Source organism: Perca flavescens, chromosome 21 (assembly GCF_004354835.1).
Source record: "Perca flavescens isolate YP-PL-M2 chromosome 21, PFLA_1.0, whole genome shotgun sequence".
Classification (NCBI taxonomy): domain Eukaryota; kingdom Metazoa; phylum Chordata; class Actinopteri; order Perciformes; family Percidae; genus Perca; species Perca flavescens.
In genome coordinates this window covers 3,984,767-3,999,405 of record NC_041351.1, presented here as the reverse complement: position 1 = coordinate 3,999,405, position 14,639 = coordinate 3,984,767, and the positions used below count along the sequence as shown (strand labels likewise).

The 14,639-nt window shown below is 43.2% G+C and overlaps 1 protein-coding gene across 2 annotated transcripts in view; it reads left to right on the top strand.

Annotated features, from left to right (window-relative positions):
* cep131 (centrosomal protein 131) overlaps positions 1-13,330 on the top strand; it is a 31,281-nt gene extending 17,951 nt beyond the window's left edge. Inside the window, exons 19-30 of one of the 2 annotated variants that reach the window (XM_028568323.1) lie at positions 385-501; positions 784-813; positions 1,207-1,309; positions 2,715-2,916; positions 3,793-3,900; positions 5,748-5,865; positions 6,637-6,711; positions 7,301-7,443; positions 8,112-8,289; positions 9,255-9,451; positions 9,947-10,007; positions 10,113-13,330. In XM_028568323.1, coding sequence (XP_028424124.1) covers positions 385-501; positions 784-813; positions 1,207-1,309; positions 2,715-2,916; positions 3,793-3,900; positions 5,748-5,865; positions 6,637-6,711; positions 7,301-7,443; positions 8,112-8,289; positions 9,255-9,451; positions 9,947-10,007; positions 10,113-10,184 — 1,404 coding nt within the window. In that variant the 3' untranslated portion in view covers positions 10,185-13,330. The remainder of the gene's footprint in view (positions 1-384; positions 502-783; positions 814-1,206; positions 1,310-2,714; positions 2,917-3,792; positions 3,901-5,747; positions 5,866-6,636; positions 6,712-7,300; positions 7,444-8,111; positions 8,290-9,254; positions 9,452-9,946; positions 10,008-10,112) is intronic. The other variant, XM_028568324.1, reaches the window with a different exon arrangement.
* The last annotated feature ends 1,309 nt before the right edge of the window (positions 13,331-14,639 follow it).

Genomic DNA, 14,639 nt, shown 5'->3' with positions numbered 1-14,639 from the left:
CTAGGGACTCTGCATTAAACACCAATGACAATGTTTTTTTATGCAGCTCAGAGTCTTTTTGAAGTTGAAAAAGATCAACTTTTCTGAACTTGTCATTTCCATAACAACAAGAACTAGATACTAGATCGACCTGTGCTAGTGTGGAAGCACAGCGAGTTATACAATATGACCGGGTGCTCCCTGTTTAGGCAACTGGCTTATTTTATTTAAAGTCATAGTAGCGCCGCTCCCTATCTCTGTTCATTCTCTAGATCGCTCGGCCGCTTTGTTTTATATAATATTATATTATATTGTCTTCTAGTCAACTTTTTCTTGTGTGAGCATGGCTTACATGCTTCTATCTTTCCTCCTCGCGGTCTCAAATATGTTCTGTCTTTTCTCCAGCTGATCAATGATAAGAAGAGTTTAAATGAGCGCTGTGAAGGAGTGGTGGGAGAACTGAAGCAGGTGGACCAAAAGTACACCAAGAAGATCGCACAAATGCAGGAGCAACATGAAATGGTGAGACGGTTTTCTCACCGGCTGACAAAGTCGAGCCACAATTGTAGTCCGTGTTTCAGTGAAGATTATTTTTTTAAGAATTTGCATGCGTAGTTCTAAGTTGTCGCTGTAAACAACTTCCGCTTTTCTGCTTCTGCTTTGCATCTCGTGTGATCTCGTTGGAATACTTGCTTTCTTGCAGTGCTGCATTTGTTAACTGTCTTTTCTCTGTTTTTCCCCCGTCTCTTCGTCTTCCTCTCCTTCTTCACTTGTCTGTATATCTGTATTTTCCCTCGCTTTTAGGTGTGGCAAATTCTGGGTCCCTTGTGTGAGGTAACTTTTTTTTTCCTCTAACCCAGTCACCCTTGGCACGATCATCTCATCATCTCATTTCTGCCATTCCTTTTTCATTTGTCCTTCCCTCACAACTTCTGTTGGACAGTCTGTCTGCATGTGAGTCTACTCAGTCTTTTCTCATTTATCTCTAGATTTAGATATAAAGCTTACATTGATGTTATAAGTTCTATTGCCTTGCCCAGAACTAGTTTGAACTCCCCTTTTAGTCTTATTTTGATCCTGTAACATGCGTACCTCTTGAGTTTCTCACTGGTCGTCACCGTGTAAAAAGTGACCAAAGTACCTCGCTTGACTTGAATAAGTCACGTTTCTGTCACTTCACTCTGACACCAGACCCGCCACCATAATTCCCCCTCCTTCCCCTTACAGGAAATCAAGAAGTTAAAAGAGCTTATGAGCGCCACAGAGAAGATACGCCGGGAGAAATGGATTGACGAGAAAACCAAGAAGATCAAAGAGATCACTGTCAAAGGTACTGTACACAGAGCTCGGAAATGTGAGATTAAATCCTCTTTACTAAAGCTCTCTTAAGATCAGGGCATACATAAGCAAATGTGTGTAATGTAATGCTGTGTAATTCTACTTTTTACCTGTCTGCTCTCATCAAGTACAGTTTTATTTTCCTTAAAATCCTCCACTGTGCAGGTGTCATGCATCCCTTAGCAGGAATGTGGCATGACTTGGCTCTATAAGGACTGATCTTCTGATATCAAACTCAAAGATGCATGCTGCATGGTATCTATTATGAAAGGGTGGTTGATAGGGCCGCACGATATGAGGACAGTATGAGATATATGTTGTTGAATATCGCAATGACTATTTTACTTGAAATAAATAAACAGATATTGAATACTATTCAGTTCTGCATTTCTTCTACTTTCAGTATTCTGCTAAAATACAGCAACTGCTTGTTGAACTTCAAACAAATGAAAGGCAATCATTTCCAACATTCTTTTATTGAATAAATGGAACATTGATTTGGAAATGAAAGGCATCACAAAAAAAAGAATGAGTTTTAAAGTGTAGTTTTCTACTGATATTTTCTTTCAACTATCACAAAAAATCTCGGAGTGTCTTTCACGATATGTGTATTGCGCCAGTTAATATTGTGATGCAGATAAAAAATTTTATATATTATGCAGCCGTAGTGGTTTATATGGACACTGGATTAGTAAATAAAGTATTTTAAATTCATACCACCACCATACTGGCTGTTGCATTTTCCGACTTGTTAAAGGCAGCGTGAACAAACATGTACAGTTTTGTTCGCAGAAACTTACAATGTTCTTCCACTAGAGCTGCAAAGATGAATTGATTAATAATTAGATCAAAAATTAATTACAAATTCTCTGTGACAGTAAACTCAACATCTTTGAGGTGTGGACAAAACAAGACATTTGAGGACGTCATCTAGTGCTTTTTGGGAAACACTGATCCACATTTTTCACAATTTTCTGACATTTTAGAGACCAAACAACTAATCCATTAATCAACAATAAAAAATCGTCATAAATTGCTGCCCTTTCTTCCACTATTCCCTGCGTGTGATCAGCTGATTCCATGAAAAGTCACAACACTGTTGTCAGCCAGTGCTAATGAAGTGTGTGTACAGTCACAGGGCTTGAGAACCCACATTTGTTTGTATTTCTTCACTTAGGGACTGTTTGGGTATATTTACTTCTGTTGACACCGGTACTTAGACCTAAAATAAAACTGCCTCACAGTAATCTGACTCATGACTCTCCAGAATTACTATTACGGTATTTCAAAAACATGAATCATCCCGTGTTTTCCTCAGCAAAGGTTTATCCAGTGAGCCGTAAACATCTTGCAGCAGCCACAGAACCTGAACTGTTCCTCCTCCCCCCCTCCCTCAGGTCTGGAGCCAGAGATCCAGAAGCTGATCTCCAAGCACAAACAGGACCTGAAAAAGCTGCGGACACTCCACGAGGCGGAGCTGCTGCAGGCAGACGACCGCGCGGCCCAGCGCTACGTCCGCCAGTGTGAGGAGCTCCGCCTACAGCTGGAGAGGGAGAAGGACGAGCAGAGTCAGAGAGAGAGGGAACTAGCCAAGCAGAGGTAGGCACGTCACATCATCAGTACTCATACTGGCCTTCATATACTACTATACTTTCTGTATTTCATTCTTACATGCTTTACGTCAGGGGTGTCAAACTAAACTTCCCTAACGGCCACACTGGAACATGAGAATCACATCAAGGGCCAGATATAAAGTCCATTGACATATAATATCTTTGACAGTATTATTGCATCTCGTTTTTTTGGGGGGGACATTTTTCGACATTTGTGTCACTTTTTTCCCCAATGTTTTTGTTGCTTTTTTTTTTACACTTTTGTCACCTTTTTTTGAACTTTTGTCGCATTTTGTCGACATAAAGCCCTACAAAAGTCAGCTAAAAGTGCCTTAGTCATCATACAGTGTAGCAAATGAAGCAAAACAAAGATTACATTTTCTAGAATCAGGCTACCACTCTTAACAAAATTAGTCCGATATCACTTTGTTTAGCCCCGAAGAAAAATGTGCTTTAAAAGAAGTTTATTCATGTTTTTTTTCCTGTTATGACTGACTGTAAAACTGGATAATACTGTATTGGTCTGAATATAAGAAAAAAGTCTGAAAAAGTGTCGTCGTCTCATAATCGGGGTCTAGACTTTCAGCTGTTAAAGTCGCAGTACGTAAGGGACGTTTCAACAGGCAATAGAGACGTCAGCTACAAACTATAGAAATAAAATGATCCATAATCCATTTTATTTATTATTTTTATACGGTATCGGGAAGGAAAAATGGCATTGGAACATTTCTCCTAATAACTATACATTGTTTATGTTAGTTTTAGCAGCCTGTGTAGAGTCAGTCACATTCAGGTGTGTGTGTGTGTGTGTGTTTTTGTCTGTGTGTGTGTGTGTGTGTGTGTGTGTGTCTGTGTGCGTCAGATACGAGAAGCAGCTCCAGGAGGAGGAGCTGTCCCTGCAGCAGCAGAGAAGGCGACTCTACAAGGAGGTGGCCGATGAGAAGGAGAGGCTGGCTCAGCTGGCTGCAAGGTAGGGTCACAGGACACCTTTGCCACCGTCAAAATATGAAGTCATAAACCAGAGTTGTTTGTCTTACAAGAGAATGTTTCCCCAGAAAGTTCCAGTAGTTGGTCATCATTATAGTCTCCAGAATAAGAAGCTGAATCAGTGGACTATCAAGAAAGATCTTCTGGGTGTTGTGTGTGTAGTGGAGTGTTGGGGTTAGGGTCCGGTAGAGGAGAAACCGTGAAGATTGATTGTACTGGCGCAGCTTTCAGGGTCAGAGGTATTTGTCTCAGATAGAGGAACTGTTCTTTAAACCCACCGCCATGCTCCGGCTAAAATTCTAATCGAGTGTGTTTGTGCTTGAAAATCAGTCACGTCTACAATCCTGCAGGAAATTTAAAAAACGTGTCGCCTTTAGAGTTGTTCTTCCTCATGAAATGCCATTACAGCTGATCGGCTGTTAAACAAGTGACCTTTAGAAGATAGAGGACTGAAATAACTAAGTAAAAAAACAACAAAAACAGCATGAGGCATTGTGAACCAAAATAACTTTTTTTTGGCATTTCAGGCCTTTATTTGATAGGACAGCTTAGACATGAAAGGGAAGAGAGAGAGAGAGATAGAGAGAGGGGGATTGACATTCAATTCCAGGTGCAATTCCAACCTGAGCCTCTGTAAATGGGGCGCGCACTCTACCAGGTGAGCTACCCAGGCACCCCGGAACACATGCATTTACATGCATAGTTAAACCCCAATAATAGCAGCCCACATTGACAGCGCTTCCTGTAGGTAGCAAACTGACTCTATGTGTCTCGTGCCTGCAACATTATTGTCGTAAAGGATCCTTTTCCATTTGCAGCTTTGCCCAAAAAATCCTGAGTGAACCAATTCTACTCTGGCTCAAAAAGCCAGAGTCTTTTAAGAACCACCGGTCATTTTCTCAAAGTTTCCCCTTTAAATATTGTGTTCGTTGAAAGGCAGACCTCTTTCCTTGAAGAGATTTCATTAGGTGCATTCTGTTCCAATTGTTTATTAAACAAATCAGGAGCACTGTCAGTACCCGATCCGTTCCACCAGCACAATCCGTTCTGCGCATGTGCAAGATGACATGTATGCCATGACGTAGGCGCAGACGATAATACTTTTACGACCTGCCCAATCTGTGCCACGCTAGCTTCCACCGGGATAGCTAACAGCTAATTCGGCTAACCGCTAGCCGACAGCGATTCAGTCTAAAATAACGCATGCGCAGAAGGGATCATGCAGGCAGAACGGACAGCTAGATTCAGTCTAAAATAACGTTAAGTCAAACATAATGGGAAAAGCAGGCTACAGCAAAATTAAGACTTTACAGTAATAACAATAAAGACAAGTATTGAATGATTGTATTTTAAATGAGCACAAGTAAAGTACAACTGACGTAACAGCTGTTAATGGTTATTTTCAAGTTTTATTTTGAGGGTCTTTTAAAGTTTACATGCTGTCTCAGCTAGCGGTTAGCCGAATTAGCTGTTAGCTAAACTAACGTTAGCTTAACTGTGGAGGCTAACGGCAGACCGCTACAATCACCTAGCGGTCCGCCGAATTAGCTATTAGCTAAACTAATGTTAGCTGAAGGCTAGCGTGGGAACAGATTGGGTAGTGTCGTAAATCCTCGTACAACAGCGCATGCGTGAACGGATTGTGCAGGTGGAACGGATTGGGTACTGACAAGCACTAAATTTGAACCCATCTTATCTTACACATGCCAGACAGGAGGAGACAGCGAGGCCATCCCAGGCTACAGGACATTCTTATTCTAAACCCAATATATTTCTATAACCTGTACAGATGATTTATGTAGAGATATCTCGTTTGTGTTTGTCTGGCAGGCAGCGCGCTGAGCTGGAGGATCTGCGGAGACAGCTGGAGGACAACAGCTCTCTGGCTGGACGAGCCCTCAGAGAGGAGCTGGACAAGACCAGAGAGGAACAGGAGAGGAGACACCAGGTGACACATACAAACCGTACAGAAGAACTATATACTCTGTTAGGGCTGGGTACCGAACTTTTTAGGCACCGACGGAATTGCCTCTATAGCATCTAGAGTATTGAAAAATGCCTTCGTTATTCAATACCAAATTCTAATACCTGAGTAAATCTCATCAGCGTCAGTGAGCCAATAAGCACGCAGCATGCTTCTACCAAGATCTAATAATATGTGTGATTGGGTGTTGAACGTTACACACAGCTAACATTAGTTAACATAATAATACTTGCAAGCTAGCTGTTGTTACCCCACTTCAATATTTTTAAGCACCGACCAAATTCCATTTATACTATCGAAAGTAGTATCGAAAAATGCCTCTTCATTCAATACTAAATTTCACTACCTAAGGAGGAACTCTCATCAGTGTCAGAGCCAATAAGCATGCAGCATGCTTTTACCAACATCTTTAAATGTTTGTGATTGGCTGTAACGTTACACCACTAAGACGGGGCTCACGTGTGTGTGTTTTTGTATTTTGAGAGGCGTCACATCTGAGCTGAAAACTAAAAACATTTGTTCCGTTATGTTGTCATTTATTTTTTTGGTTAACGGGGATTTTATGAAATTGGTATCGAAACCGTACCGACCAGGAACCGGTATTGAAGTCACAGTTTCGGTATCAACAGGTTTTTATCGATACCCAGCCCTACTCGCTATTAGCGTCCATCAGACAGATCTAAGGCAGCTATCAGGACTGCAGCAAAACTAAACGAGTGTTGTTTGCGTGACCAGGTGGAGATGAAGGCGTTACAAGAACGTATGGACATCGAAAAGCAGACCTGGGAGGAAAACTACAAGAAAAAAGAGGTTTGTTGACATGCCGGCATGCATCTACGCAGCCAGTCTACGCTGTGCTGAATCTAATCTCTACCTTTTCCTTTTGTTCACAAACCATTGAATTACCATGTCAGTATTATGTTTTGTGCCCATAGGTAATTCCTAGCGTTCCTAATGCACTTGTTTCAAATACAAGAGGTGAAAGTTCACTTTCAGTGGTGAAAGACCCGGAGCAGAGCTTTCCTGCTTAAAATGATCTTTTTCCATCGTAGAGTAGCGACTGACGCAGGTGGCACATTTCCAGCTCTCTGGAATGCAGTAAAGCGAGAGCGACCTGTGCTTTCCAAGTCTCTATTTAAACGTGACGTGGATGAAACCCTCAGGGTGTCGAACACTAACGAGTCAATGGGTCGGGGGGTTGGGGGAAACAGGAACACATCAGTGATACAGGCAGGAACTCTCCACTGTGGAGACGCTGGTAATATGCAAAGAGTTAACAAATAGGGACGAAAAATTAACCTGGTGTGTTATGTTATCTTTTCAACTGCATGTGTGTGTGTCTGTGTATGAAGCCCGAAAGCAGCCAGGACAGACGGCACGTTTGTTTGTGTGTCCACAGGAAGCGTGGCTGCTGAGCCGCGAGCGCGAACTGAAAGAAGAGTTGCGGCGAGAACGCGACAAAGAGATCGAGCTCGCCATCTGGACGTTGGAGGAGGAGACCAGCAAGGACAAAGAGGAGTGTGAGAGGGCAGCTGACAACAGGTGTGTGTGTGTGTGTGTGTGTGTGGATAACATGGGCGCCGAAATAAAAAATAACTGCGCTACGCGGCTATACGCAACACTTACACGCCCGGCATGTTCCAGCTCTTAGGTGCAGGTGCAGAGTTTTAGGGGTCCTTTCTTAAGAAAATGTCACGCTTTTAATTCTTTCTTAAGAAAATGTCACTGCTTTAATTAAAAAAACTTCATATATTTCTGAACCATTATTATTACTATATCTTTGTCTCAAGTATTGGTAAAAATAGAGCAGATAACTCAAAAAAGCTAAAAAACTTGCTAAAGAAGTCCACAAATGTAAGAATCATTTGAACCACCGTTGGCAGACAACGGCTCTACCTCCTGACTGTACCACAGTGTAGACTGCTCTAGTTACAAATCCCAATCCCAGTAAAAATTTTGGAATGAACACATGAATGATATTTTAGTATGTCCTACATACAGTAAGTGGAAATTGGATGAGCTCCTGGCTGTTGCGGAACATCTGTATCTGTCTTTGTTGTTGATTTGTATCCATGAAAGAAGTTTACATGTACACATTGTTCCCTTTTTCATTTGATTCCATTTAAATGAGCCTCTCCTGTAGACAACAGCTTCACCAAATGTTAGAGATGTTTTTATCAACACCAGCCATTACTTGACACCGTTCTCAGGGTGAAGCGTGTGAGGGAAAAATACGAGACGGAGCTGAGGGAGCTGGAGTGCTCCGAGAGGACGGCTGTGGAGAAGCAACAGGAGTCGAGGAAGCAGCAGATGGAGATGGAGGGAGAGCTGATTAGACTCCAGGCCCTGCTCCGACAGAAAGAACAGGAGACTGAAGACATCACACAGGTAAGGAGCAAATCTATCAACCATTTATATATACTGTATATAAAAAAAAAAACTAAAGCCCCATGTTCTTTCATCTTTCTTCTGAAGGCCCACATTAGGGCTGGGAAGATATGCTTATGGCCCGATTTGATTCTTTCACGATACATTTCATTTATTGCGATTCTAGAAGTATTGCGATTCGATAGTATTGAGTATTGCGATTTTCTTTTCCTTCTTTAACAAAAACAAAAGTTGAACAATACACTGTTAGAGACAATATATCAGGAGACATTTCTAAAAACTCGAAGAAGAATGCACATCACATGTCAGTCGGTAAGACATTTATTTCATTTGTAAAGAAGAACATAACGTGGATTTTCTACTTTCCGTCAGAAAACTGATATGTAGTCGCCCTCAGCTGTACCGTATAAACAGAAAATATTTAGGTGAATCATTGGTAAAAAAAAAAAATATTTAAAAATATTGATTTTAAAGAAAAGAATCTATTTTAAAAATTGTCGCAAAGAAATCACTAGGGCTGCTCCTTCTTAGTCGATTAGTCGACTAATCGGTCGTTTTGGTCTTAGTCAACTTAGATTTCTTTAGTCGATTAGTTTTATGCTTTTTTCATGCTGAGTGACTTATTTCGTACGAGCACATCTCTGGTAAACACAAGAATTAAAGTGGTGCTTTTGCATGACTCTTTGCGGAGAAACTCAGATTTACAGATCTGTCGAATAAATCAACTAATCGATTAGTCGAGACAATTGCATGAGTGTTAGTCAACTAAGAATTTCTTCAATCGAGCACATCCCTAGATATCACGATACATAGAATTTCCCACCCCTACCTCACATTAAGCTTCTTCTTCCCACCCTGCTACTCTTCTCCTCTGTGTAGCAAGTCACTAAGCAGCACAGGGTTCTTATAAACGCAGCATATGAGATGAATCCCACAGATTCCATTTGAATTTCACCCCTTCCCAGACCAGGGACAAGCTGGTGGAGGAGCGCCGCAGCCTGGCCGAGGTGATCAGGCAGGAGTTTGCCGACCGGCTGGTGCTGACGGAGGACGAGAACCGCAGGATGAAAGTGGAGGTGTCAGAAGTCCGAGCGAGGCTCCGGCTCGAGGTGGAGAGAGTCACCCGGGAGAAGGAAGAGGAACTGGCTGAAGTCCACCAACGGTAACACACACCCTGCTGGGCATCCGGGGTTTGTGGAAGACTTAGGTGTGCATATTTGGCGGGGGTTTAGGCATCCTTCCTTGGTATGTTATGTTTTTTAAAAAAATATATGAAGTTTCCCCCATAGATTTTTATTATTAATATTTATTTTTTGGGGGGGGAGCATTTTAGGCCTTTATTCATATAGGACAGATGAAGACATGAAAGGGAAGAGAGAGGGGGAATGACATGCAGCAAATGGCCGCAGGGCGGAGTCGAACCTGCGGCCGCTGCGTCGAGGAGTAAACCTCTATATATGGGCGCCTGCTCTACCAGGTGAGCTACCCGGGCGCCCAAATTTCCCCCATAGATTTTGCGTCTCGTTGTGTTGTTCAGTTCAGAGTTCTTTATTGTCCTTCGAGGGGAAATTTGATTTCCAGATGGGAGGTGAAATCCAAATCACATTCTTTTTCTATGTTTCCCCATATTAACGTGCTCTTCTCTGTGTTTTTCCAGAGTGAAGGCGGCCATCTTGAAGAAGGAAGAAACCGTCAATAATCTCCGGAAGCAGCATGAGGTAAGGGTCCCGATGAAATCTTACTGTCAGAGCGGGATTAATAAGAAAAGACAGTGTGGGAGAGATGGTTGTGGCGTGTATGAATATCTCCCTCTCCTCCGATAGGCAGCCCTGAAGAGGGCCGATCACCTGGAGGCCCTGTGGGAACAGCAGAGGAAGCAGCTGTTGGAGAAGTAACTGACAGGAAGGCTTTATCTGTCTGGACCTATCCTCTCCACCCCCTCTCCCTCCACTCTGAGCTCTATCCATTGTGTCACTCAAGCCGCCCCCCACACCCATCTGATTTCTTTTTTTTTTCCCCTTATGGATGTTGTTGCTGCCAGCAAGACTGAACCTGTGGAACTTCAGAAGGTTGAACAAGTGACTGAACCTTGTCCTACCTCATACCCCCCCCATGAAGGAGCGTCAGAGTGCTGTGTTGAAAACTTCCTTAATTTAAATGCCACAGACCAGGTGGCACCACTACATGAAAAGACTGCAAATGAACTTCCCCATTCCTCTTCCCTCTCCAGAGGAAGATTGCTGCAGTTTGCCCCCCCCTTTTTCCTCAGTCCCTCCTGGAGCAAGAATGCCTCCATGTTCCCCTACAGAGCTGCCACGGAGAACAGTTCCAGATGTTTCTGAAACCAGCCCAAGGCCTGCGCTGGGGGGGCGGGGGGGGTTGCTCTGTCTGGAGGACTAAGGACCACTTAGGGACCACACTACTACGTTCTGGTTTAAAAACGTAGCAAAATCTTTTGCGTTTCCGAGCCCCTGAAACGGAGACATTTGGAAACACCGCTGCCCCCCGTTTTGGTTTGAAATACCAAAATAGTCTGGACGGGCACAAACGGACACTTTTGGAGAACTCGCTGTATTTTCAACAAACACATCCGGGATTTTCAACAGAGTAACGTCATACAATCTGCTTCCCGTTTACCCCGGCACGCACGTGCCCGGTGTATGTGAATGGTCATGTGATATTTGTTGTCAGGTGTGCTTATATGGACGATTAGTTCTGCTACTGTGGACGGAGATCGTCGACCCAAAAATGAAAACGTGGCAGCGTAGATGTAGCCCTCAGATGAGTCCGCGCCACAGCTACAGTCTCAGCTTCTGTTTGTACCAAGTCGAGCTCCTGGGGTCCTCTTTTATCTGCTGAGTCATGCCTTTTTGTCCCGGTGCCCCCTCAGGGCGAGTGCTAATTACAGGATCTATACCCTCACCCTTCACTTACAGCCCTGTGACTTGCTCTGAACAATTTGTGTGTGTCTCAAAACCAACATTTGGATCTTACAAAGAAGTTACAAGTGATGTACTAACACGGTTTACAGACTAAAGTCAGAGTGCATGTAGAAAGGTTGCTAAAGAAAAAAGAGAGAGATAATAGGAAAGGGTAAACGAGCGGAGGGAAACGGGACGTCTGACAGCATGTTTGAGGTCAACACAGACGATTGTAGCGTGGCTTTGAAAGTTTCTGAATGTGAGGAAGAAAGAAGAGAGAGGATCGGCGTGGGCGGAGGGAAGAAGGAATGCGCATAGAAAATGTTTTATAGGATTAGGAAAGCAGAGCTGGGACCGGGCCGGGTGGTACGAGGGTTTGAGGGGGGCACAAGGCATGTGACCGGAGGTATTTTTAAAGCCATATTGGTTTTCTGATTCAGAGGCTGCACTGTGACAAAATGCATCAAACTCAACAGATAAAGGTAGCCCTGAGCCACACACACACACACACACACACACACACACACGTATGTGAACTATCTTTTTTTGAATACTAGGGCTGCACAATATGAGGACATTATCTAATTGCGAGGATCTGGATTGCAGCACCACAATGACTAATCCCAAATGGTTTGGTGCGATACGTTGCCTTTTAACCTATCTCGCGCCTGTGATATTGCACTAGCCCAAATTGTGGTATTCATAAAAATTGCGATTGATTGTGCAGCCCTATTGAATCCTCCATCTGTGTTTTGTAATTCTCCCAGAAGCCACCGTCTCTCAGCACTTTGCAAATTTGTATTTCATTGATTTTGTTTGGCTCCTTTTTTTTTTTATTTCTTAACCCTTACAGTGATTGAAAATACATCTATAGCCCCTCTCACAGACACAGAAAGTCTTTGTGGATAAGATTTCAGTAAGAACGGTCCATAGCAGGAGTTAGTGAGGGGGGGGGGGCTGTAACAAGAGTTTGTGCTGCGGAGAGAAACTCTAAACCTGGATGTAAAGCCTGTTATTTAGGTGCAGCAGGATGTGAAAGACCACACTCTGATGTGACGCTAAAAGCCCCAAATTAGACCTCGCATAAGAACGTATTTATTTTTATTTCTCTTTTCTTTATTTATTTTCCAATGTAGCACTCTTGCTCGAGGATTGGAAGGATTGTTTCTCAGAGCTGGTGTTTTTACAGTTCCTGAGCAGAACGTCTAGTTTCCATAGTAACACGTTATAACTATGCCATTTGGAGATGGTTTAAAATACAGTATGTCAGGTTTTTTCTGACATGGAAGTTGTCTGCGCCACAATATAAAAAGTGTTGATATGAAGTGTAGTGTAGGGGAAGGCTAGGGGTTGACGTGGTGAAGCTTTATGGGTAATGCAGTTTCTGACCTCCGAGGCATTAAATCAGGGGGATCGGCCGCCAAATCGTTGCTGGCGGGGGCGAAAAAAACAACCAGTTACTTCTCAGAAAAAGAAAAGAAAAAAAGAAAAGTAAAAAAGGCGTAATTTCAAAAACATTTTAATGAGCCATTCTTCTCAGCCAAAGTCAGACATAAATCACCTCGCCACTGTTTAAATATTTGTAAAACCTACAGATGGCGATAAAGGGTGACCAATAGCATTGATTTATGGAAGAAGTAAAAAGGAATGTGAGTTGGCATTCCTGGCGCATGCCCATCCTACAAGTGCCAATGAGCCTGGCCTTTGTGTGTGTGTGTGTGTGTGTGTGTGTGTGTGTGTGTGTGTGTGTGTGTGTGTGTGTGTGTGTGTGTGTGTGCGTGTGCCACCATTCCTCCCATTTTGACCTGAGATGACCCTCGTGGTTTCAGATACACACAAAGTACCCTGTTGTATTTTATTTTTATTTTTACCGTTTGTAACTTTGTATACACATCATTCCAGCTGTCACCAGTTATTGTTTGGATTCTGTTCCGTTTCGACATGTACAACCCTCTGTGCCCGAACACGTAGCTCTTGAAAACACTGTTTTCTTATCTTGTTTTAGTTTAGTTTTTATTGTTAATCATGTCGATGGTTCAAAAAAAAAAAAAACTGTGAAGAAGTTGGTGACTGATCTATCAGCAAAAAGAGAATAAAAAGCAAAGACTGTTGGGAAGATGCGCTGTGTTCCTCGTCTCTGTTTCTGTTCGCTGTGGGAAAACACACAATTGTTTGCTTGTTTCTGTCTCCCTCCCATCATCCCTCCCTCGCTCTCTCTCTCTCTCTCTCCGACCGTAAATCATTCTTTGGGAGACGAGCGTCATCAATCACATTCAATACCCTGTGGAAATCCAAATTATGAGCCCAAATAGCTGTTGGTTTGGAGCCTGAAACGGTTTAACAACAGTATTTCTGAAGCGTTTAAATGCATCGTTTCATTCCTGAAATGTCTGTCAACCCATCACTGTTTCTTCTAAGCGGATGTTTTTGGGCACAATAGTTCTCAAAAAAGTGCTGATTCCTAGCATAGGAATAGTTTCAGCCTATACATCTGGAATAATGTCCAGAGCTGACCCACTTTTCTCTCCTCCTCCTTCTTGCCCTTTTTTTTCTTTTCTTTTCTTATTCCTTCCTGGCCCTCCAGCTTGCTCACTTCCTTCGGCCTGCCCAGGCAACCGCTGGTGCGTACAGAAACGTGTCTCTCCTTTCAGCGTATTTCCTTTCTTTTCACAGAGGAAACCGAAGCCAGAGAGGCACGCCGACTGTTGACTCTCACTTGGCTTAGAGGGCCCAGCTAACTGCTGCTGGAGGGATGGAGGGGATGGAGGGGATGGAGGGATGGAGGGATGGAGGGAATGGCTCTTGTGGAGAAAGTGAAGTGTCTTCCTGTCTTGGACTTTTTAAAAAGCTGTCAGCTGTGTGGCGGAAATTGAGGCTGCATGTTCCTGCTTGGGACCTGACAGTTTCTGTTTATATCCATACTTCTGTCTGTCTGTCTGTCTATCTATCTGTGTGTGTGTGTGTGTGTGTGTGTGTGTGTGTGTGTGTGTGTGTGTGTGTATGTGTGTGTGTGTGTATGCCTCTTGTCTGTGTTTGTGTGTTCTTCCTGTCTATCTGTGTGTGTGTGTGTGTGTCTGTTTGTGTGTTCTTCCTGAATGTGTGTGTGTGTGTGTGTGTGTGTGTGTGTGTGTTCCTCCTGTTTGTATGTGTGTGTGTGTGTGTTCTTCCTGTCTGTCTGTGTGTGTGTGTCTGTGTCAGTGTGTGTGTGTCTGTGTTTGTGTGTGTGTGTGTGTGTGTGTGTGTGTGTGTGTGTGTGTTCCTCCTGTCTGTGTGTGTGTGTGTGTGTGTGTGTGTGTGTGTGTGTGTGTGTGTTCCTCCTGTCTGTGTGTGTGTGTGTGTGTGTGTGTGTGTCTCCTGTCTGTGTGTGTGTGTGTGTGTGTGTGTGTTCCTCCTGTCTGTGTGTGTGTCAGTGTGTGTGTGTGTGTGTGT